This window comes from Dunckerocampus dactyliophorus, chromosome 17 (assembly GCF_027744805.1).
Source record: "Dunckerocampus dactyliophorus isolate RoL2022-P2 chromosome 17, RoL_Ddac_1.1, whole genome shotgun sequence".
NCBI classification, from domain to species: domain Eukaryota; kingdom Metazoa; phylum Chordata; class Actinopteri; order Syngnathiformes; family Syngnathidae; genus Dunckerocampus; species Dunckerocampus dactyliophorus.
In genome coordinates this window covers 16,073,422-16,099,154 of record NC_072835.1, presented here as the reverse complement: position 1 = coordinate 16,099,154, position 25,733 = coordinate 16,073,422, and the positions used below count along the sequence as shown (strand labels likewise).

The following is a 25,733-nucleotide window of genomic DNA, read 5'->3' as shown; positions in this document are numbered from 1 at the left end:
GGGTTCCAACAATGTCGTAATCTCATACACAGAAGCCATGCGTTGCTATTTGGTGAGTTGGAAAAGAGTCTGTGTTGAGATTAATAGTACCCATCAAAGATCACAGGCTGTGGAGTATAAAAAGGTTTAAAGTGCCCACCAAGAACTAGAACCAAACTCAATCAAGCCACAATTAGGCCTCATGAAAGTGTTGCAAAAGGAACCCAGTGTGCCATCAAACCACAACATGAAACCCAAATTCTTGCAGAAGGCAGTGAACATCTCGGCGGGGCATCAGTACATTATCCAATAATATTAAGAGTCAAGATGATAATTGGAGTGGAATATTTGTGACCAATGATAATGACAACCAGTCAGCGATTGAGCTTGTTGTGGTCTGGAGCCAAAAAAGAAAAGAGAATGTTCTGCTTGGCTGCCTTTTGAAGAGCCATTAATTTCCATCAATAGCGGATTTTCACTAAATATTATGCAGCATGCTGGGGCAATAAGTCCAAATAGTCCAAGGAGTAATCACTTTATGTCTGTCATAAAATGTTATGCCGTTTTAATGTGGCGGTATGTAGCGTATAGGTTAAAACTAGAGTGTATTAATTGCCTTGTCCAGATATGTTTGATGCTCTAATCAATTCAGTTTTAGGACCATAGGATCTATTAAATTAACCGCAGGGTCTGTTACAGTCACCAGGTACAAGGTCTAGCACCGGGTCCAAAAACATTAGCATTAACAGCTTGTATTAACTCCGCAAGAGCTGCTGCAAGAAGTCTCATGAGTGGTCAACTTCTAGCAGCTTTTATCTACCTCTACACACGCTTCAAAATATCGGTTGTGCTACTCAGCTGTCAATGTGAAACTCATGCAGGTAAACTTGTCATGCTGTTGTTTTTTTCGCTGCTGTCAATAGACAACCGTGCTCAAGGATTCAAGGTGTTTTTGTAGTCAAAGAGAGCTGCGTTTTCCTGGCCTCTTTCTCATGCACTCCAAATCATTATTAAAGTTAACAATTAAGTTGTGAACAGACTTTATTGCCTAGTTTTGGTAAAAAAAAAAACAAAACAAAACAAAAACGCCCTGGGTGTTTTTACGGTATTCAGTCTTTTTGACCAAGTATCATTCATTCAGGCACACAATTTCATAGCATGAGGATTTTTAATGAACGTTTCTAAAGAAGTCAAGTCTATAATTTGTTTATACACAAAATATGTCAATATTATTATTAAATATGTCATATTTATGTCGGTTTGTGTGTGCAAGGAACTAAATACCTTGAACTTGAATACGTTGGGAAACCCTTGTCAATTTATATCCAATCTATAAATGCGTATTGAATTTAATACTGGATGGATGGATGGATGGATGGATGGATGAATGGATGCATTATTCATCTCCAAGGGAAATTCACATTTCCAGCAGCTCTGCAAAAATGTCATAATAAATTTAAACGCTTAAAAAGAAAACAAACAAGAAAAATAGGAGAGATAAGAAAAATAAGAAACTAGAATAAGAATACATAAGAATGAATACATAAATACGGAACAGATCACATTCAATGCATGCAAAATAATGCAAAAGGTATAGTAAGTCCAGCCTTGTGTGAGTTTTTATCGCTCCCCCTCTGTTGTGTTGAAAAGTCGCATGGCGTGGGGAAGGAATGATCTGCTCGTAAAAAAACAAATTGCAATAACGGCTTATATTGCATTGCTGATATTTGACTTTTTTTAGCTAATTCGTTGTTGCATTCAGTGTAATTGACACGTTCTAGGTGTGAAACAGTGGCTGACTGCAGGGTGTTTTTCCCCACACTTCCTCAAATTTCCTTTCGAAGCCAAAAAAATCTCCTTAGGTTTGAACCCACTGACCTTGAGGATTAACGCATCAGTCGCCCACCCTACCTCACACACAAACACACACGGCGTCATGTTCCCAGCACTTCAGGGGAATATGCATACATACACTGCGACTTAACCCAGAAAAAGTGACATTGTGTGGGCTTTCCGTACCGTAGGTCATTAGTCCATATTTTCATCTGCAGAACACACACATGCAATGGAATATTTACTTCATTTCATCAATATAAATGATGATAAACAGAACATATGCTAAAGAAGCGATGCTTGCATTGGGGCGTTCAATTGCATTGTGAAATATGTGCTTCGTGCATACATGTGTTGCTTTATAATCTGCTGCAACTTTCTTCTCATTATTTGTAATTGCCCCTTTCCTGCCTCCAGCTCCTATTGCACACAATGCTGCCCAACCACGCCTGACTTTTACCTTTTTTTTTCCCTTCTCCCCCTATTGTGTTTTGTTACATGTTCCGGCACTTTAAAAAGGGCTTTCCTTGCCGAGTCGGGTCGTTCGGGGTCAGGAACCGTTGCTGCTGTGGGCCTCCACAGTGTTGACCATAACAGTCAATTCAAATCTTCTGAATGTCATCATACATAAGGAGGCTGGTATATGTTTGTTTCAGCATCATCATTCCGTCACCTCATCCCATGATTTGCTATCATTTATTCCCCCGGTTGCCTGCTTAAAATGTCACTTGGCACTTACCGTCAGGTTTTAATTGCCGTGTAAGCTGGGGAACACGCTAAATGGCTTTTATCGTAATTGAATTTCAGAAGCTATAATTTTTGCCAGCTGTTTGTTGTGTTTTGGTTTTTGGTATTGATAGAAAATGTTGACCACAGGCACACCAACGAGCTGCCACCGTAAATGGGGCTCTCGTATTTGGATATTTTTTTCTACTAATAACTATTCCAATTTTAGTATCAACTAATTGGTGTGTAAGCAGGTCAAAGCTACCAAACTGGTGAGTGAAGTAGTAGTAAACTTGTTTTGTCAGTCGTAGTGTGATTTTTAATATTGCACACGTATGACCTCACAAGATGGGCTGCACGGTGGCTAGGGGTTAGCATGTCAGCCGCACAGTCAGGAGATCTGAGTTCGTATGGCCGTTGGAACATCTCCATGTGAGACTCTATATTGTCCATAGGTTTGAATGTGAGTGTGAATGGTTGTTTGTCTACATGTGCCCTGCGATTGGCTGGTGACCAATCCAGCGTGTACCCCGCCTCTCGCCCGCAGTCAGCTAAGATCGGCTCCAGCTTACCTGTAACCCTAATGAGGACCAATGGTATGGAAAAGGGAGGAAACTCGACTCTGCGCATGCGCAAAACGAGTCTCCACCCAGTCAGCAGCTTGTCGACCTATTTTAAGGCAACCCCATTTGTATTTGCAATATACGCCAAATGTTATTTAGAGTCAAGAAACAACAACATAATCAATCTTTTTTAAAACTATAATATCCAATGTGCAAAGTGGAGAAATTATAATCCATCCTTTCCTGGTTGTATAAATAATTTTAATGTTTGTTTTTTTGGCACTGACAACAACTACAGACCAAACATTTGCTAGCAAGACATCTTTGGGTGGATGGATGGATGATATTTCTCCGTTTAGAGGAAAACTCTTTGGCTTATGGTTGTTTACGTTCAAATACCACTGGACGTGACGGCGCAAAAGCTCCATCGTAACAACTGCAAGTGAAAGAAGTGACATAGGCCTTGCAAGCTCCCTTACATCGCTATGCTAGTGTTGCTAACGTTTGTGTCCTCCTGTTCCACTCCTTACTGTTATGTTGTTGTATGTGATAAATGGCATCTATTAGGTCGGACAAGTGGCGAGTTATATTATCTAAAAAGTGGATAATAGCGCTTCTTGGAGCCACACGCTTTGTTGGAGACAGGTATGGACAAGCACAGCTCCTTAACATTTAAGCTACAGACACAGAAAACGGCGTGTTCCCAGTAGGGCTTACTAAAAGCACGCATAAATTCCAGCATCAAGGCTTTGGACAACACACATCCAATACACTACTGTGGGACCTCTGAGACATATTTAAATTTGTTCAAGCAAAAATTTGGAGCATACCTGCGTGCTACAGACCTACAGTATATCAAACCAAGTGTATTTTACCAATCAAACATCAAATCATCTTTTTAAACATGAATGCAAGTAATTACATGTTTAAATTCCATTTCTGACATGACCTTGAATGACACAGCCAGTCATTCTTCAGTTTGGAAACATCAGGTTTTAGATTTAACGAATGGTTTGTATTACATTTGTATTCTGGTTGGGAATAAACGGACTGGAATTGATTTGTTGTTTTAGTCATAAGATCACGAAAGGGGACGTAAAACGATCTCTGTATTTTACCCTCATTTGGTTAGCTTCTCACAAAGTGGCATGCGCAATCTGCCCAAAGTACATTTTGTGCGTGGTCGTGATGGTACGTCCTGTACCTCAGATACTTTTGACCCATGGAATGCGCTGGTTTAGTTCTGTCAATAAGGCTTTTTCATTCTAAACAAACACAATTTTCCGCTACTGAGCTCTTTAAATTGATGATTATACTGTGAAGAGTCACTGAAGACATTGTGAGCTCAGCTTTTTGTTAAGCAGCACTGGTCAAAGTTGCACAGGCACATGGTCATGCACATGCAGTCGATCCACGCTGACTGTGTGATGCCTAGTTCTGACCTTTTGACTCGGGTCACTAAACAAAGTCATGCTGTCCCTCTGTTTGTGTCTTGTGTCATGCCAGTTACCATGCTTGTTTTTTGGACCTTTCACTTTATGAAATGTGAAGTTTGGATTTTATGAGGCGTTTAAGGATATGTTTACAAACTTTAGCAGTGTTTTCCAAATGTGTATGGTAAATTTGAGGTATGGTTTCGCAAACATTACGTTTTGTTTTGGATCGTTGGTCAGTTGTCCAAATGTTAAGTTTGTGGTTGTCGACCATTTTTCAGTCAGTTTTCCAAATGTTAAGTTTGAGTTTTGGACTTTTTACAGTGAGTTTTCTGTTCCTTTTTTTTTTTGCAAACATTAGGGGTTGGTTAGAAACTTTTATGCATGGCTTTCTGAGTCTTTAATTGGGCTTTGGGAACTTTCATTGACTGTTTCCAAAATGTTAAGTTTGGGTTTTGGACTTTGAAGAGAGGGTTTATGAAATGAAATGTTATGTTTGGTTTTGAAACTATTTAAGGAATTGTTTTGCAAACATTATGTTTGAGTGTTCAAGGATTTAAGGATGGTTTTCCAAATATTAGGTTTGGGTTTTGGACCTTTGAGTGTAAATCTTGAAATTTTAAGTTTGGGTTTTGGACTTTGAAGGAATAAGTTTCCAAATATTGAGGGGTTTTTTTGGACTTTCAAGCAATAGTTTCATTTGCATTTGGGACATTTGAGGGACTGTTTCCAAAATGTTAAGATTCTGTTTTGGACTTTAAATGGAAAGTTTTCCAAATGATAACTTTGAGTTTTTGATATGAAGATGAAGCTTGTAGGACGGATTAACAGACTTAATTCAAAATGACCTGTCAAGGTAACATTGACATACCGTGAAATGCTCTAATTATGGCTGGGGCCTGCATGAGAAAGTGGAAAGGAAAATGTAGCTGGACGCTAATGCTAATTATTTGCTTTTGTAGACCATTGACCAGTTAATTGAATATAGGCTTTAATTGGATAATTTAAGGTAGGCTGCAAGGAGTTTTTACAGCAAATACTGTATAAAAGTAACAATACAAAAGCTACCTTTCAGAAAATCTGTGTTTTACAACCAAAACAGATCATTTCGAGGATCATCATCTCCCCTGCTGACGTTTGTCCTTTTCCATTACCTGCAAGTGTTTTTCTCTGGGCTCCACTCTCACTGAGGCTGATATGAAGCAAAATGAGAGAAGTACCAATGATGTACATCCTGCTAGAAGTAGAACAAACAGATAAAATGGCCAGACTTACGCAAAAGGAACATGAGTCAGTTGTCCTACAGTTGGGTTTATATGGGTCAAGAATATGTGCTAATGACGTATATCCACTCAGGCCCATCCTGAGTGTTTTTCACCAAGCTGCGCATGCAGACAGACATCATTCTACTTATTAAAATTCTTTTGTGCGTCACAAACATACCTTTCATCCTTTGTCTTCCTTATTTTATCCTCTGCTTTTGTTTGGCCTGCATTTAGCTGGTATTTTAGAAATCTGGCATTGGATTGACATTCCTTTTGTATTTGCTTGTAATAAAAGACGAGAAACACACAAGCCAAATCAGTTCATCAATTCTTCTTAAATAGATCACTGCCAATTTAATCTGCAAATTATGAACAGTCTGCGTGGGATAATTATTGTTCCACCAAATGTTGGCATGTTGGCGTACTTAAGTTACCAAATACGCTAATTGCAAGGAAAATAACTTACGCTGCTTTGACTGCCCTGTGGAATAAACTGCAGTGAAAGTAACATTAAAGGTTAGCTTGTGGTGACCCACAATAGTTACAGATATTCACCAAGGGGATGTACCTATTTGTATAATCATTAGACAAATGATCAGTGACCTATGGACGATTAGCTGCTACGTCCACAGATGTTTTGGTTGATGGCAGCCATGTTTTTCAACCGATCTTGCTCAAATTTCACGGACATACGCTCCCCTAAAAGTGTGTACCAAATTTGGTGGTGATTCGCTTTAACGCTGTAAAGTTACAGTGGGTGTTTTTGTAGAGCACGTTGAGCTGTGTGAGAAACTTCAAGTCAGTCCGACTTCTGGGGTTTAGTGACAGCGCCACCATGTGGTGTATTTGCCAGAAAAATAATAGCACAGGCAAGACAATAGGCGTGCATGTTTTCTCCAATGTACACCCTTTTGTACGCAGCAGTTGAAGAGTAGAAGAGTTAGTTGACCCAAACAATCGCATGACTTTAAAAAGTATCGGGTCCAGTAATATTGTACTGTAAACACAAATATTATAAATTGTATTAGGTTATATGTCAGGCTTACCAAAGTAATCAAAACAACAAAAACAATATGAGCTCTGCTTTTGAAAAAGGGAACAGCAGTACAAGAATGCATATTTTTTAGGAAAATAGGAAAATCTTTGGTAGACACATATTTCTTTCTATGAAAAGGTCAACTCACACATTCATAGTGTTGTTTTACATCTCTTTTCCAGCTACCCTTCTTAATTTGTCCTCTGCCAGCCCGATTACTCCACTGTTTACGAGTTGGCGCCGGTATTATAAACTCAAGCTAATCTGCCCTTTGCTTTGTGTAGAAATAGTTGGAAATCTAACCTTTTCAGAGCTTTTTTAAACTCTTGATAGCTTTCACCTTTCCATCATTCCCACTAGCCCTGGAAAATAGCAAAAATAGTGATTCTACACTTAAAAGAAATAAGTCAAGCTGAAGTTGTAAAAGCATAAAAAGGTCATGTTAACATTATGAAATTAATGTAATGATTTTTTTTTCTAATTTCAATGTAATTAATTCTTTAATTAAACGTTAAAAACCAAACATTACATCCATTACATGAGTAACAGCACCCAATTCATTCAGGAAAAGCGTCAGTTTTGCTGTTTTCATGATGATGTCATCCAGTTCCATTGGAACTGCTCTTATGGCACCTTACAGTATATACTTGTTTCTTTGGGGGACAGCTACTAGTTTCCGATTTTTGTCACGTTTTAATGTTTACAGCTGCAGCCTTGGAAAATAATGCTGATTGGTCCATTGATGGATTTCTGCTTTTTTTTTTTTTGTATGTGTATTTTTACCAATTAGTCAAGCTTAATGGAAGATTCATTTCGGGCCCAATTAGTACGGTTTGGGCATGCTAAGTACGTTTACAGAAACAAACTTGTTGGAGTGTTGTGTCTTGACCTTCGGTCCAATCCCGTCTCTCCACCAGGTGAAGTGTTGAGCTTGCTGGATGATCTCTTCTCCGGTTTGGGTTCATCCTGTGTCGTGCCCGGGAAGAGGAGTGGCGAACATCCCCACACTCTGCTTTATTCCGTCGTATTCAAGTGCCTGGAGCCTGACAGTCTCTACAAGTAAGTTGGATGCCAAATTTTCCTGGAAAAGGTAATCGCTCTGTTTTGGTTGCTTTAATTATTACTGCTGGGTAATTTTCAGGCTGGAAAAGAGACGTGTTGTTTTGAATGACTGTGTAGTATGAGCTGAAATTATTTGCTGGGTTCCTGTGTAGCGCTTGGTAGGATGACCCATTGCAAAACCTCCTCACATTTCAGCAACCATTTTATTACATCCTCCCAAGGGACAACACTATAAAAAAGAAAGTATGTAATATGGTTTAGAGTAGTCAGTGTGCAGCTTGTATACGTTTACTGTCCACTGAAAATGAGTCAACACACAACCATTGCTGTTAGTGTGAGCACCACTGTTGTGTAATACTGCCTTAATCTTCTCGGGAAGTGAATTCACCAAAGCTGCATTGGAATGGGAGAGGTCCCACTCCTCCATGATGACATCTCTGGTGGAGCTGGTGGACGGTAAACACCTTGCTCTTCTCCACCTTCCTTCCTTCCGCTTGAGGATTCCACCCATGTGCTCAATTAGGTTCAGGTGTGAAGGAGACATACTAGGCCACCTCTTCACCTTCAGGTTCCTCAGCAAGGCACGTGTCATCTTGGAGGTGTGTTTGTGCTCCTATCATGTTGGGAAACTGCCATGCGGTCAAGATTCTGCTGTGTTGGAATATGGTTTTCCTCAACAAACTGCAGCTCCCTAGTGATGGCAGCACTCGTGCAGCCCCAGACCTTGAGGCTACCACCATGTGGGGGAGGTTGGGAGGTAACGAATGGCAAAAACTCGCCAATAATGAACGCACCCATAAAAATCCAACCCTATTTTTGATACTCAAAATCCTCGAACATGCCTCTCACAGTTATTAAAAGCATTTTTAATGCAATTTTACACACAAATACACACATACAGTACAATGGAACTCGGTTAGTGTCCGCCCCGCATAGCCACAATTTTGCCTCGGTTTGCGTACAATATGGCGTGTGTCTTGTCGTACTGTGAATACACTGCGTGAGTCCAACTGTGTTTATAATGCATTTTTGTTTTTATCACAAGACGTCCTTGTTAGAAATCTATTAGCTTGCCACTGCATGGAAAGGCAGCTCCATCAGCAGCAGTTGACACTCAAACATGTTAACACAAAACACATTTTTATAGTTTTATAATAGTTTCACATGCATAAAACAATTCTGAATGCAAAATTGACATATGAAAGAGATAAATTTAAGGTTCAATTTAAGGTAACTATTTAAGGTAACTGTGGCACTATGATAGTTAATAATTTCATGACTACTATTACTACTATTATGTGTGACTGTTACTATCATTGTGGTTGTTGATATTATTTCCGTAAGGGTCTTATAGCCATCACCGACATTTGCTGATGTAGTCCTGTTTGCTTCTGTCGTTTTGTTATTTTTGTCACAATTTTTGTTACTGCTGTTGTCCTTGTCTCACTCTGTTTTGTCCCCCTCTTATCCCTGTACCCCCCTCTCTTTTCTCTTTTCTCTTCTTCTCTATCCCCTCCTGCTCCGGTCCGGCCGCTCCAAATTTGCATAACAACAAAACATCAAAGTCAAATAAATTCTGTATAACAGAGGAAGTGTATCTCACACTTTTCCCTGGCAGAGCAAATCTGTTGAGCACGTGAGGGCATTTAGACCAACAATACTATCTTCCAAAATACCTAGACAGGACAAAAAAAAACAACACACGTACCATGTTTGTGTTTTGTCACGAGTTGTATCGTGAATTCAATAGTGTTTCTCACCCTCTTTGTCAAAACCCTACTGAATCCAGGAAATAAGTCATGGCAAAAGAGGACGGTGGTGTCTGCGTTGATCTTGCTGCCACATTGTATCTTTGGAAAAAAATCACGTCAATGTAAATGTTAATTTATCCCTTTCATTCATCATTTCTATGTATTTATATGCTAATTGTTTTCTTCATGTTACTATAATTACTATAATTGTACAACTATAAAAACCTGTTTTGTGTTAACATTTTTGGCTTTCTGGAATGGGTTAATTGAGTTTACAATATTTCTATTATTCGGTTTGCGTACATTGTCAGAGTCGGACCTTCTGGAACAAATTAATGACGCTGACCAAGGTTCTACTGCATACAGTATCATCTATTAATAAATTTTAGATTTATTTTAGGTTTCCAGTTAACCTAACATGGATGTTTTTGGAATGTCGATGGAAGCATGGAACATGCTAACCACGATATACATTATTTACAGTACTGTACTTGCACAACATCACGTTTTGTCAAAGCGTCTTCCTGCTGGAAAATTTTGAATAAACTGACTTGTGAGACAGCGCCCTTTGCTGCATTCACAGCTGCAGTACTCTTTTCTCCCTGCAGATAGCCACATCAAACCACTTTTATTTAAGTTATCATAAAATATACCTATATCTATATTTACAATTAAAGCACGGTGGCCGAGTGGTAAGCATGTTGGCCACACAGTCAGGAGGGGGCTCCGACATTCCAAAAACATGCATGTTAGGTTAAGTGGGGACTCTAAATTGTGTGAATGGTTGTTTGTTTATATGTGCCCTGGGATTGGCCAGCGACCAGTCCAGGGTGTACCCCGCCTCTCGCACAAAGTCAGCTGGGATAGACTCCAGCATGCCCCCGCGACCGTAATGAGGATAAGGGGCATAGAAAATGGATGGATTGACAATTAAAGCGAAGAATGCAGGGTTAGCGAATGCCGAACGGCTAATAGTTAATCCACTGTCTATGAAAGCTGTACACTGACTACTATAAAGTCCATCCAAGTCTCATTTGTATAGTATTATAGTCCCTTGAGATGATATACTACATATAAAATGTGAGGCACATGCTCAATTTTGTGTGTACTCTAAGAGGAGTTTGACATTGCCTTGGCGATGCTACCACCAGTTCACTTGCAATATTGTCCAAAATGTGGGGGTTTTGAATCTCTTCTATCATACGCCAAGAATGTCTGATAAAATGCATGATTCCAAGCTTCAGAAATGTTAGCTGCCTCTCCAGTCAAGTACATCTTCATCCAGAATAGGTAACACACTGCAGAGTTCAGCGTGAAATTAGTGCACATGGTGTGTATAAAAGGACATCGGGTCACCATGCAAAGCAGTAACAATAAGACAGAAGCCCTGTTGGAGGCCATGCTGACTTTTGGCTATGAAAACTAACAGTGCAGGTCTTCATTGACTTTTGGGGGGGTGTCTCATGTTTGCCAAAGAAAATGTCTGAAGGAGATTAGCTCTAACTGGCCTGGGTTCATCTTGGCTCACTTTTATCCAGAGGTGGAACTACACATTCACTGATAGGTGTTGGACATCCTCCTATCGTCAAATCCAGACCATGGGGTCTCTTCATTTTTCACATTTAAGACAGGCTAGCAATGAACTCCAAAATAAACAGCCATGCTCAAGTGTCAAGCTGTGCACCAGATAAAAGGAAAGGAGCTTTGCGGTAATATCATTTGTTGTGCAATGACCTGTCCAGAAGGTGATAAATATGATTAAATGATGAAAGAATCTGCTATGCACTTGCTGAACTCCACAATTCTAATACATTCAACCAAATACAGCAAGGAGAATTTAAAAGAAGGTTCAAATCTCCTTCAATGGGTAGCACAAAGAATAAGGACAGCTGTTGTTGTGAAAAAATGAGTTGGTTGCAGGACTTGATCATCAGTCTTTGGAGCATCTTTGTTTCTATACACCTGCAAATAGATAAGCAAACAAAGCATCATTTCGGAATGGTAGACAGGGCCCACATGTTGTTGTGGCTGTCACTGGACACATTGAACTTTATGTTTATAGTCATCGTATTGTTTGGTGGCCTTGGTATGTTTTGAGAAGCTCAACTTTGCGCCTCGAAAAGAAGTGTCCGTGATTCAAAGCTGTGGGAAACGTGATGAAGAGGTCTTTTCATCCCAAGATTATATGACGGTAGAAACAACACACACGTCACAACCCAACAAATGTCAAAGCCATTGACTTAACTTCAATGATGACTTTCCCAAAAGCTTGGACAGGAGATAAGAATATTTGGGGAATGACCGTTGGGTTAATCTAAGGAAATCTAGCCTCCACTTACAAAAACCCTGCAAAAGGAGGCTAATTGAAAACTTTGTTGCACCGTTATCGTTGTTTATGCATTCTTCACCGTGTTGTTTTGGACTGATAAGGAGAGAATTTACGTCGAAATTACGTCTGAGGGCACATCTGTTTGCAGCCAACCCCACTGTCTAAATCAAGAGCCAGATAAAGCCTCCAGTGCTGTCGACTGGCATTTTGACTTGATCACTACCAATGGCTTTGGCAGCAGTATTTCTCTTCCACTTCAGAACACCAGGCTTTTTATGATGAATGTCAGACTCCCATTTCAAAAGTGCAATTTTCAAAAAACCTAAATAGTTGAAATTATAATTTGATAATAAAATGGATGACTTTTTTTGGTCCAAAATGGCCGAAGCGCACAATATTACTATGATGGGGGATATAAGGCTAACAAAATATTGTGTCCCATGAAATTGGAGAAAAGACACTGAGCTAAATTAGCATGTAAAGGTGAGGCTTTAAGGCTGTAGACATTAAGAAAATGTGATTTTTAGGCCACTTTTCCAAAGGGTACAAAGTGGGAGTTTTCGCTACACAAGTGATACAAAACAATTATTAATCAAAATACATTTTAATAGTTTCCTGAAATATACAAACCTCTAATAACTTCTAATAACTGTGTGGCCAAAAATTGGCAACTCTAAATTGTCCATAGGTATGAATGTGAGAGCGAATGGTTGTTTGCCTATACGTGCCCTGTGATTGGCTGGCGACCAGTCCAGGGTGTACCCCACCTCTCACCCAAAGCCAGCTGGGATAGGTTCCAGCATACCCACGACCCTAGTGAGGATAAGTGGCATAGAAGATGTTTTTTTTTTTTTCTAGTCAAAATAGGGGGCATGCTATTATGACAAAAATTGCATAAACATGTAAAAACTTATTCCTAACCTGAAATAAAATGCTGTATAGCTTTAATTGTTCAGATTATGGCTGAAGCTGACTAAAAGGTTTAAGCTTTGACAACAGAAAAAAATACTACTGTGTGTGATTATTATGGCCCTTTTTTTCAACTTAAAAAAAAAGAGACAAGACATTTTTAATGCGAAAAAACAGAAAATCAACTGACATAGGCTGTTACCATTAGGAACAAAAAAAAACAAAAACGAAATCCCTCTAAAATAAAAAGTCCCAGTCAAAATTGTTTTGGGCGTGCTTGATGCCAGTGTTTCCTGGAGGCTAGTGGGAATGTTGCTCCAGGTGGTGAAGATGGCTTCATGGAGGGCATCTACTGTCTGGAACTGATGTCCACTTTTGTAAACTTCCTCTGCCATCCATACCCAAATGTTCTCAGTTGAATTTAGATCAGGGGAACACGCAGTATGGTCCAAAAGGGTGACGTTATTCCTCTGGAATTTTGTCAGACGGGCAATGTGAACTCCAGCATGTAAAAACCCAGTTCTTACCAAACAGACGAGGGCCTTCAGTCAGGAGCGATGCATAGTGCGCTGCCATTTGACCTCCCTGCACAAGCTGAAGCGCCATTGTTCCATTGAAGGAAAAAGCACCCTAGGTCATGATGGTGCCCCCTCCACTGTGCCGTGTGGAAAACATCTCAGGTGAAATCTCCTTGTGATGCCAGTAACATTGGAAGCCATCATGACCGTCAAGGTCACGTTTTTTTTCTCATCAGAGAATAAAACTTTCTTGCCATGTTTGGTGCTCTCGGGCAAATTCCGAACGGGCAATTTTATGGCGTTGACGAAGACGAGGCCTTTGAAGACGTTTTTTGTTCTTAATACCCTTCCCTCGCAGATGCCGTCTAATGTTTATTGGACTGCACTCGGCACCAGTAACAACCCAAGGATTGTTTCATGTCTTGACGGACAGCCAATGGGATCCTCCGGCTCAAGGCCGATGACATTTTGGGTCTACCACCTGACTTTTTTGTTCCATAACCGTCAGAACTTTAAAATTCCTGCTTGAGGCCTTGCCTATGCTGCTCAACAATCTGACCACGTTCAAAGAGAGAAAGCTTTTTTGCCTTTGCCATCAAGAGATCATGACATTGTGAATATCTGACAGAAAATAACATTCAATCCACATTTGCAAAGATCTTCAACTTTTGATCAACGTATTTCAGTTTAATGCTTGCCATTACACAAATTGCTTACTAAATTTATTTTTGCGTCACTCTCATTTCTTCTTTTTGCATTTCGAAGCTCTAGTTAGAACCTCTTTAAGATCCAACGTAAAACATAAATTCGTTTTTTTGCCGTATCTACCATTAGGACAGATCGGGTTGATCCCCTTACATTGATGCCCTTATGTGCTCAACAGATTTGCTCTTTCAGGGAAAAGTGTGAGATACACTTTGGAGCGGCCGAACCGGAGCAGGAGGGGATAGAGAAGAAGCGAAAAGAAAACAGAGGAGGGAGTGCGGGGACAAAAGGGGGACAATAAAGAGAGAGACAAGAACAACAGCAACAACAACAATTGTGTCAACAATAACAAAACAACAGAAACAAACAGTTTCAGTCTACTAATCTTAAAACTTTGATCAGAACTGCATTAGTGCAGAGTTTGATACTGTGCACTTTTATTTGTTCTCATACGGATGTTTGTGCCACATCCAAATCGTATCATTGCCAGAATTATTTCATTGGATTCTTATTTGTGAAGTCTAAATTGTTGATAGTAGAACAAAATGTTATTTCAGTTGACTATTGGTTGTGATTTTTTAATGACATGTTGAGAAAAAAACATGGCACTTTTTATCTAACTTACATTGCATTTTGCAGCATTTGTCTTATTTTGCACACACAGTGTTTATTTGTGAAATGCATCCAAAGAAGCATAATGTGTTCATTCATTACACAAGATGTGACCTGACATTAGTTTGAGGAAGGAGCTGCTGGCAATATCGGTATCAGTTGATATCGGTATTGGTTATAAACTGCTGGACAATATCGGTATATTGGGTATTGGTGAGAAAGCCAGGCGGCACGGTCGTCTAGTGGTTAGCATGTTGGCCAGTGGATCGGGAAGACCTGGGTTCGAATCTCCGCTGGGCATCGCTGCGTGGGTTTTCTCCGGGTACTCCGGTTTCCGGTTAATTGGTGACTCTAAATTGTCCATAGGTATGAATGTAAGTGTGAATGCTTGTTTGTCTATATGTGCCCTGCGATTGGCTGGTGTGTACCCCAGCATAATGAGGATAGAGGATAGAAAATAGATGGATGGGTAAGAAAGCCAATATCGAGCATCTGTTGTCCTAAGTGTGACTTTTTGATGACAAAAACAAACAGAACTCAAAATAAAGCGGGAAAAATAATCATTCCTGTGATTTGTGTAACATTTTGTCCAGAATCCAAAGAACCTTTTGGGTTTAATTTTTCATAGCAGTCAAATGGCCTCTTGCGGGACTCATACATACCCCAAAATATTGTCATTGATTGATATACCTGTATTTGTAGTGCCCATTTGTTTTTTTAACTGTATGCATTTCTAGACAATTCCCTCTCCTAACGGTCTTGCATCTTTGTGATTACTCCTCAGCTGCTTCTAATTGTCTCCGAAAGTGAGTCTCCAGACCAGACAGTCCATTTGTTGGAATTCCTTTACCACCCCATCCATCTTTTTATTGGCCTGTTTAAGCCTTTTTATTTCCTTTTGTTTTTTCTCTCAATTAATTTACCCTTTTGGGCTTCCCAGGCCTGTGAAACCCACATACACGACACATACATTTGTAGTTGCAAGCAATCATGGAATTGTCTTGACTTACCTGCTAAAAAAACATGCATATGTAAATGTGGAAGTGTATAAACATTAACAGCATGAGCTGCTCTTTTTTTTTTTTTTTTACAAATTTTCTGAGCCAGTGGTTACACAAGAAGCATTCAAAACCCAAAAAAGGTCAGTTGTTAGTTCTAAAATGACCCATACAACTTTTCCAAAAAATTACTCATGAGCATTTGGGGGATAGGGTTTATTATATGTTGTCCATCACTCTCTCTCTCTCTCTCTCTCTCTCTCGTTCTCTCTCTCTCTCTCTCTCTACTCGGCAGTACATCAATTCTCTTTTGTTTTCATTTCCTTTTGCCTCCTCTTTCTTTTCTTTCCAGTGTCTTCTTCTCCATCCAAAATGTAATAAGTGGATGACCATATGAAACTGTTGTCGAAAGTCAGCAGGTATTGCTGCTCGATTGCACCATATGACTGAGCGCAGGCCACTTTGATTGCTCAAGTAGTTGAAGAAACAGAAGTAGACACATTTACTTCAAATATCTGCTCTATAAATGTTGTCACTATTATTTTGGGCCGTAGAGTGCTGCTGATGTGCAAAATTTGAGGATTTCCAACTTGTCAGATATTCTAAGCTGCCATAAATTCTTGCGGCGGCAAGAAACAGTCCTATGCAGCTCGGATTGATTTGTGGGCTGGCTCAACTGATGTGTGTCCAAAATGCTGATGTCATGGAAAAGGCGTCCCCTCAGCATGCCAAAAATACTGTCCTAATTGATCCTCTCTTCCCATGCCGCTGGGACTCCGAGCTTTCTTGTCCTGTCATCTCTTGTTCAGACATACCACCATCCGCTGTCTCATTAGATTAGTGGGAAATGGTCACTTTAATGACAACGCAGTTCATTTACACGTACACTTATCCTACATTTGTCCGTCTCGGTGGATGCTGAGCTTTCTAAACCATACCATGAGGTCAATGCCATCCAGGCAAGGACAGGGAGTTATCATGACTAGCCTCCGCTATGTGAGCTACATTGCTAACACTTTAACAGCAGGTGAGCCTGTTTGCTGAAGAAAACAAAGAAACATAAATACAGGTGAAATTTGCTAGAGAAAATCTAGCACACTGAGAACAGTTTAAAACTGTAACTTCTGTTAATTTTGTCACGATTTGCACTGTGCTTGGTTTGCTGCCCTCTGCTGTCTTGTTTCAGCTCTGCAGAGGAACTCTCTCACCAGCTCCTTGACTAGCGCAGCTGCAGCCCATTACTAATCAGCCTCTTCTTAAGCAGCGTTGGCTAGTCAGACCGTTGCCAGATTGTTGCTAAACCTTCACCAGCATCGTGCATGCTTCGTTCTTTCATGCCAAATCTGCTAGTGATTTTTTTATCGCCTTCATGCCCTTGTTGCCAACTGATACTTTGTAAGTTGTTGAGCATTTTGCCCTTTTTCTGATGTTTGCTACTTTGTCTTTTGTTTGTACTTTGTTAGCTTCCCGGTGACCTTTTGTCACCAACGTCTTTTGTGGTACTTTGTTGTCTCTCATCCTTGAGCACCTCTTGTACTATTAAATTCCTTTTTTTTGATACCAACCTTCTTCTCTGCTTTGGGGTCCAAAATTCCAACATGGACCCCGTGGAGACGTGCCCTTTAAAGCTGGCCCTTCACAAACAACACCTGTGAATCGACAGACAAGAGGAACAGTTTAGTCTGTTGGGCGCAAGCATCCTAGGTATGGCTGAGAGCCACGATGCATCTCATCAAGATGGCATCTCCATTCCCTCCATTCCCTCAGCTCTCTCCAGCGAGACCTCAACATGTCCACTTCGGGATCCAGCTGTACAGCGGAGGTCAACCTTTCCGCACCTTGCCCCCAGCTCTCACGCCCAGAACGCTTTTCAGCCGATTCAGATGTATGTATTTTTTTCACTCAATGTGAGCTCCACTTCGAACTGCAAGCTGCCGCGTTTCAAAGGTGGCTTTCGTGATGTCTCACCTCACCGGTAGGTGTTGGAACCTGTGCTACTGCCAAGTGGACTCACCATTGCCCGGTATGTGACACATACCAGTCATTCGCCAAAGTGATGGAGAAACACTTCCAGCGCCAGTCTAATGGTCGCAAGGCGGCATGCTCTCTCCTGAGTCTGCAGCAAGGGTGGCGAACTATGCCATTGAGTTCCACACACTCACAGCCGACAGCGACTGGAACAGGCTGGCTCTCCTGGATGCCTTTGTCCTGGGACTCACAACTGATATCAAGACACATATGACATCGATGGAGAACTCCAAGGACCTTGATGAATTCATTGCCCCGACCAGGCGGATAGAGAAGCAGCTCAGCGATCAGAAGGATCGAGATTCTCCACCTGGATTCCTCACGCCCCGTCTAGGATGGCATCCTCGAGGTTCGGCATCGACTCTGAGATTGCTCCCGTCATCTCGGCACCAGCTCTTTCATCGCCTCCCCTGACCGACATTCCCATGCGGCCTGGAGGACGCTGGCTCGCGCCCACGGAACTTACCCAAAGGATCAGACACCACCTCTGCCTTTACTGCAGTGAACCTTCTCATCACATCTCTAGGTGTCCTACTTGCCCCACCAGAGCTACCAACTCCCCTTTCGGCCAAGCCTCATAAGGTTCCTCTCCTGTCTCATCTTCCAAGCCCATGCCTCCTGACACTCATGCGGGGCAGCAGCAGAGACTTCAGCTGCCCGGTTACATATTCGGTAATGGGCAGAACATTGAGGTTTCGGCCCTCATTGAGTCAGGGGCTGGCGATTTTTTTTTTTGGGACTCTGATTTCACTAAACACCATTCAATTAAGTTAGATGTGCTTACCTCGCCCAAGAAGGTTCTTTCTTTAATGGGTGCCTCTTGGAGGTTATTAGTGCCGAATCTCTTTGTTTCAACCTGTCCAGTAATCACCACAAGGTGATTTATTTTTTTTTTATCATACCTTCCCAGTCCCTAACCCTAACCCTAGTCCCCTGAAGGAGATTAATTTGTCCAGTGTATCTGAGGAGCATCATAACTTGAACTGGTATTTAGTAAAGATACGGCCCAATCTCTTCCTCTGCATCACCCCTACGATTGTGCGATTAAACTGTTACCTGATGCAGTCCTACCTAACTCCAAATTGTAGACCCTTAAGGATTTTATCTCGTCCTCCCTCGCCGCTGGTCTCATTCACCCCTCTTTCTCCCCAGTGGCAGCCAGGTTATTCTTCGTATAGGACAAGACATTCCATCCATGCATTGATTACCATGGCCTCAATGACATAACCATCAAAGACAAGTACCTGATGGAAAACTGATAGTTCAGATTTTTTGACATGAAGATGTATGACATCCCCATCAGCAGCGTAGTGCATGAATAGTGACTTACCCCCCCACTTCCGGTTAGTTGGTGGGGCCACTTAAGTAAATGGTTTGGCTTCTCAAAACAATATGCGTTCAAAAGAGTAACACATTTGCATCACAAAATGCCTCCTCGAAAAAAATCAGACCTCACAATCGCTCGGCGTTACTTTCGCTCTCGTTGTATCACTGCGCGCTGTTGCCTGTCCATTGTTGTCTATGTGTTCCACTGTATTTACATGCGCGGCTGAAGACCGCTGTGACGCGAGAGTCTCTTGCTTCATCCGCTGTATCCCTCCCAGTGTGTGTGTGTGTGTGTGTGTGTGTGTGTATGTATGTATACATATATATATATATATATATATATATATATATATATATATATATATATATATATATATATATATGTATACATATACAGCTTTTGGAATGCTAATATTTTTTGTCATTAGGGTCAAATATGTGAGTACATTTTAAGGTCATGTATGTATGAATGTGTGTGCTAGTTAAATTCAGTTACTACACTTGGGGGTCTGACAGGTTGGTGGGGACCCCAAGTGTTGGACCAGACAAGTGAATTCTTAAGGGCATATATGTGTGTGTGCGTGTGTTTGTGTGTGTGTGTGTGCGTATACGTGTGTGTGTGTGTGTGTGTGAGAGAATGTGTGCGTTCCTGACTTTGCTCTGTTTCAAGGGCACATTTCACACTAAAGACCAGCTAATTGGGGGAGAGCTTGTTAAATTGGGGACAAAGGCCAAGTCCCCTATTAGTGAGGAAACGGCTGCTTTTTGGGGTCAAGGTTAGGGTTAGTTTTTGGTTGCCTCTGATTTTGTTTATGGTATGTCTATCTAAAAAAAAAAAAAGTCAACCTTAGATGTGATGGTGGGTGGCCGTGAAGGTTTTGTGTGTGTCTCGCCAATTTTGTTACTTGATGTTTGACATTCTCGTGGCAGGCCAGACCACGTTTGGCTTCTTTGTGCTCCCAGGCGATCTTTATCATCATCGGACACCCTGTTTATTCGACCCCCCCTTTGCTGCCGCCTCTCAATGAAATCCTAACTTCTTGGCAAGTTTCTTTCACCAGCGAAGCTCAAAAATGTTTCTCCTCCATTTACCCGTAATATGTTAATGTATTTGCACAGTGAGCAGTTATTCCTCTCTGTCTCAAACCCAGCAAACAAAAACATAGACACAGTTGCCTCCCTGGAGAGGTTTGAAAGTCCTGGCAGAAAGTATTTTATAACTACACATAACAACCTTGTAATTGCTGTTAGGGTACACTAATGCCAACATTTTAAAACGCCGCTTGGCCAACTTGATAAAACGTCTCCCTGGTTGTCCACATCTTCTCCTTTCATTGACCTATTTGTACCCATCTGCATCCATCTGCATGGTATGCTGTGGTCACATGATTTAAACAGTATGACTCGTACGGGCTGACATTGTTTTGCTGGGCAGAGGAGCCACCAAAGCCCCATACAAACTTTTTATTTGTGAGGTTCGTGGGGGAATACCGCATTCACAATACCGAATAACAAGATCAGACAAACTATGTGAGCTATGCCCAAACAGGTCATATTACAACCAAAATAAGCAACCCTTGGACGCCTCTCAATAGACATAATTTAAAACATTGCAAATGGGTTTCGGAAGAAATGCAATGAAAATATTCTAATTCTTAACCTTGCTGTATTTGTGCACGAGGCATGCTCAATACTTGGAATTTGGTCTGGGTTGTTCTGTCTCATTGTGTTTTGTGGTTGGCTTTCTGTCGCAGAGTTGTTATATATGGTGGCACTGCTTTTAAAACAACATGAACGAGGTAAAAATGTGCCTACTTATGAATTAATTAACTTCAAACCATTTCCTGCATGTGCCTGTGGATGTTTGTCACCGGAATTTACAACAATGAAACGCAAACTCTTACGACACAGCTTGATTTTGCAGATAGTTTCCCTATGCATGTACAGGTGTAACAACAAAAAAGTAACAAATGTTTGACGTGTTGGGGGACGACTGTACATGACAGTCATCCCCCAACACGTCACGGTTTGAATTTTGCTGCTACGGTTTTTCACAAATGTATTAATAAATAAATTGTGCTGTTTCATCATTGAATACAGCCTATTATATAAAATATATTCAAGAGAGTTTTCAAGAGAGTTTTATTGTCATGTGCATAGTACAACAGCAGTTATACCATGCAATGAAAATCTTATTCTGTTCATTCTCCCAAGAAAAGAAAGAAAACAAATGAAAGAATAAGAACATAAGAAACATAAACACATAAACATATATACCAATAAATTAAGCAACAACAACAGACGAGACATTAATACAAGTAAATAATACAAATAAATAAATAAATAAAGTGCTATGAGTGTGTGCGTGTGTTGCGTGCGGCGTGTGCGAGTGCTTCGTTGAGGAGCCTGATGGCCTGTGGGTAAAAGCTGTTTGCCAGCCTTGTGGTCCTGGACTTCAAACTCCTGTAGCGCCTGCCTGACGGTAGGAGTGTGAATAGTGAGTGTTGTGGATGTGTGCTGTCCTTGATGAGGTTGTGTGTTCTGCGTAGGACTCTAGATTTATAAATGTCTTGCAGTGAGGGGAGGGCTGCCCCAACAATGTTCTGTGAGGTCTTGATCACCCGCTGGAGTGCCTTCCTATCACGTGCTCATCAGGAGTTTGGGTGTCAAAGCGGGCATAGAACTCATTCAACTCATCAGGAAGTGTGGTTTGGCTGGACGTGGCTACGCTACTCTGCTGTCGATAGTCTGTGATGTGCTGGAGCCCCGCCCACATGCGCCGAGGGTCTGAGGTGGAGTAGTAGCCCTCCAGCTTCTGTCTGTACTGTCTTTTGGCCTCTCGTATGGACCTCCTCAGGTCATATCTGGCCTTTTTGTAGTCATCAGCGGTGCCCATGACAAATGCAGTCGAACGAGCACGTAGCTTAGCCCTTACATCACAGTTCATCCACTGTTTTTGGTTAGGGTGTTTTCTGTAATACTTGGTGGTGGTAACAGTCTCTATACATGTGCTAATGTAGCCAGTAACAGCAGAAGCATATTCATCCAAATCAACAGTACAATCTTCCCTCCCCGCTGCAGTTTTAAACACATCCCAGTTTGTGCAGCCAAAGCAGTCCTGAAGTACTTGATCAGTTTCTTCATTCCATACTTTAACTGCTGTACGTACAGGGGGAGCTTTTTTAAGAAGTTGTCTGTATGTTGGATAAAGGAATATAGAGATGTGGTCAGCCTTTCCAAAGTGGGGTCTTGGAACAGCCTTCAAAGCACCTTTCATGTTGCAGTAGACTTGGTCCAGGATGTTATTTTCCCTTGTGGGAAAGCTCACATGCTGGTAGTATTTGGGGAGGACAGTCCTGAGGTTACAGTGGTTGAAATCGCCAGATATAATAAATACAGCGTCTGGGTGTTTGGTCTCGTGTTTATCAATGATGTCATGCAGGAGGCCTAGTGCATTAGCAGTGTTAGCTCGTGGTGGGATGTAAACAGCAGTTAAATACACAGCGCTAAACTCACGAGGCAAATAAAAAGGTCTGCATTTCACCATCAGCAGCTCAATGTCCTGCGAGCAGTGCTTTTCCATCGTCTGTACGTCTGTGCACCACCGTTTGTTTACGTAAACACAGACGCCGCCACCTCTGTGTTTACCAGACGCTAAAGTCCGATCTCCCCGGTAAGCAGCAAATGATTCCAACTGGATCGCCGAGTCCAGTATATCCTCCGTCAGCCAGGTTTCTGTGAAGGTGAGGACACAGCATTCCCTGATCTCACGTTGAGCTGCAATCCTTGCTCGTAGTTCGTCCATCTTGTTTTCAAGAGAGCGGACGTTGGCTAGCAGCAGGCTTGGTAGCGGTGGCCTCGTTGCTCTAGCTTTTAGCCTAGCATGCAGGCCGGCTCGCTTGCCTCGTTTACGCCTCGGATGCTTTGCTCGCCGGGTATTCAGTTCACCAGGTCCGCAGGCTGCTGCGTTCTCCCGGCGCAGAAGAAAGGCAAAGTCTGAGAGGCTAAATGAAGGTTCATGGTGAACCCTGCCGATGTTCAAAAGTGTCTCTCTGTTGTAATGTACTGCGTGAGTGTGTTGAATGTCCAAAATGAACAATAGAATAGCAAAAAATAGAAAAACACGGGAGAGTGTCACAGAGACGTCTGCCACGGAGGGCGCCATCTTTGATTTTTATGTGTATTTAAGCTAATGTTTTATCTTTTTTTGCCTAAATTAAGCATTTTCAAGCATAAAAATGGGTAGATAAACAAAAATAAAATATAACGCATTGAAAAGAAGCATACAAAGACATTGACGTAGTATTCTACACTCGTCACTAGGTGTCAGTAATGATACGGTAATATTCGACACACAATCACCAGACTTGACTGCTGGAACAACAGGCTTTTACTGAGGTTTGAATGATCTCACAACAGCCACAATTATCCCTATTAACCCATTCATTACAAAAGATGTAGTTACACGATTTTATAAGCCCGAACACCCGATCCCAACAACATATTCATATGTCGTTTACATTTTTTTGCGTGAGAGGCAAAAAGAGGTGATGACGCAACTCTCCACTAACGCATTTCACATAGGAGCAATTTTAAGCCAAAAAAAAACAGCCACAAGGTGGCAGAAGTGCATTTGATAAGACCTCAGCAGGGATCATGTAGGTGGAAAAAACACACATGACAGGAAGGAGGAAGTGAGGGAACGTGGAGTGTAGCTTGCAGAAGGTTACGCATTGTAGGGACATTTTAACGCATGCACACACGCGCACACACACGTGCACACACATAGTTCAGTTCAAAATATGAAAATTGTAAATAGTTCATGGTGTTATATTTGTAAATAAATAGTTGTTTTGATGTAAAACAATCCATTTTTGTGTTGTTTATGTTGGTATAGTTGTTTAGATATTTGAGCTGTCGCAAAAGCAAAAAAATATTTGTGTCAAAGTGGAAGTTATGCTTGAAATGTATCTTTTCACAAAAAAATGGTTTTATCCCTTTTCTAGTTGGGAACTGATATTTTCCTGAAACTTACCTATGTTCCACTGCTGATTACTAAAGAATGGACAAAGTTAGAAACAAAAGTTGTTGTTTTTTTTGAGGAAAGACAGGAGTCTAATCTTTCTTTTCGTAGCACCCAGGTTTATATTAATATTATATTCAATATTCTGTGTGCCTTGAAAGATCAGTCAAAATCTTCTAAAACGGCCGGTACTCAAGTGTTTGTCTTGGGATAAAATTGATTGATTGATTGAGTTAAAAATCCCAAATAAAAAATAAAAAAACGCTGGCTACTGTTGCGGCCACAACCCACAGCACGATGAAAGTCACCTCTGAACTCCTGACATCACTTCCTGTCCGCCACTCACCCGCCTCCCCAGGGAAGACATTTATTGCAACACACACAAGCATATGTCTTACTTATGTCTGAAATGGCTTATTTTCTATTATGTCAACTATGTTTTAAGGCTGTTAACTAATGTTAAAAACATAACTAGCTAAGAAAAATGTCATTTAAAAATAAAATAAATTCTTTCATCCATCCAACCATCTTCTTCCGCTTAACTAAGGTCAGGTCGCAGGGGCAGCAGCCTCAGCACAGAAACCCAGACTTCCCTCTCCGCTGCTACTTTGTCCAGCTCCTCCCAGCTGACCCAAAGGCATTCCCAAGCCAGTTGAGAGACTTAGTCTCTCTAACATGTCCTGCATCTTCCCCAAGGCCTCCAACAAGTCGGACGTGCCCTGAACACCTCCGCAAACAGCTGTCGGGGAGGCATGTTGACCAGTTGCCTGAGCCACCTCGTCTGTCTCTTCTGAATGTGGAGAAGCAAGGGTTCTACTCTGAGTTTCTCCCGGATGACAGTGCTTCTTACCTTAGCTCAGACAACATACAGGGGAAACTCATTACGGGCGCTTGTACCCACTATGGTGTCTTTTCAGTCACTACCCAAAGCTCGTGGCCATAGGCGAGGGTAGGATCGTAGATCCGGTAAATTGAGAGCTTTGTGTTTCAGCTCAGCTCCCTCTTCACCACAGCTGACTGATGCAAAGTCCACATCGCTGCAGATGCCACACCAATCCTCCTGTCAATCTCACATTCCACCCTTCCCTCACTCGTGAACAAGATCCCGTGGTACTTAAACTCCTCCACTTGGGACAGGAACCCATTGGCGCCCCACCCTTTTATGGGGGAGAACCAAGGACTTGGACTTGGAGGTGCTGATTCTCATCCCAGCCGCTTCACACTCAGCTGCGAACCGATCCAGTGAGAGCTGACGATCAGACGAAGCCAGCAGGACCACATCATTTGCAAATCTGGGGATGGTGTGCTGCTGACCTTGACTCGAGATGTTGTCATGTGCTTTATACCGTGCCTTTTTTTGAGAACATGTAGAGGACATTCTTGTTAAAATATAACAGTGACCTTTCTCATAATCTGAAATATGTCATGTTTACTGTACATTTGTGCATTTAGGTTGTTTTATTGTTTATTTGTTGAGGTTTTATTCGAACAGAAATGTGTACTTACATGACATTATGTGCTGTTTTTGTATACAGTACATTTCATCCAAATTATCGAAACACAACTACAAGCGCAACAGTTTGCAAATGTAAGAAGCCCTGCCCAGTCAGCCGCTGCATAAATGAGCAGACATGCAG

At 41.4% G+C, this 25,733-nt stretch overlaps 1 protein-coding gene across 4 annotated transcripts in view; it reads left to right on the top strand.

Moving 5' to 3' along the window:
* Window positions 1-25,733, top strand: part of LOC129169966 (astrotactin-2-like) — a 286,350-nt gene that overhangs the window by 223,400 nt on the left and 37,217 nt on the right. For all 4 annotated transcript variants that reach the window (XM_054756998.1, XM_054756997.1, XM_054756996.1 and 1 more), the window contains exon 20: window positions 7,753-7,894. In XM_054756998.1, coding sequence (XP_054612973.1) covers window positions 7,753-7,894 — 142 coding nt within the window. The remainder of the gene's footprint in view (window positions 1-7,752; window positions 7,895-25,733) is intronic.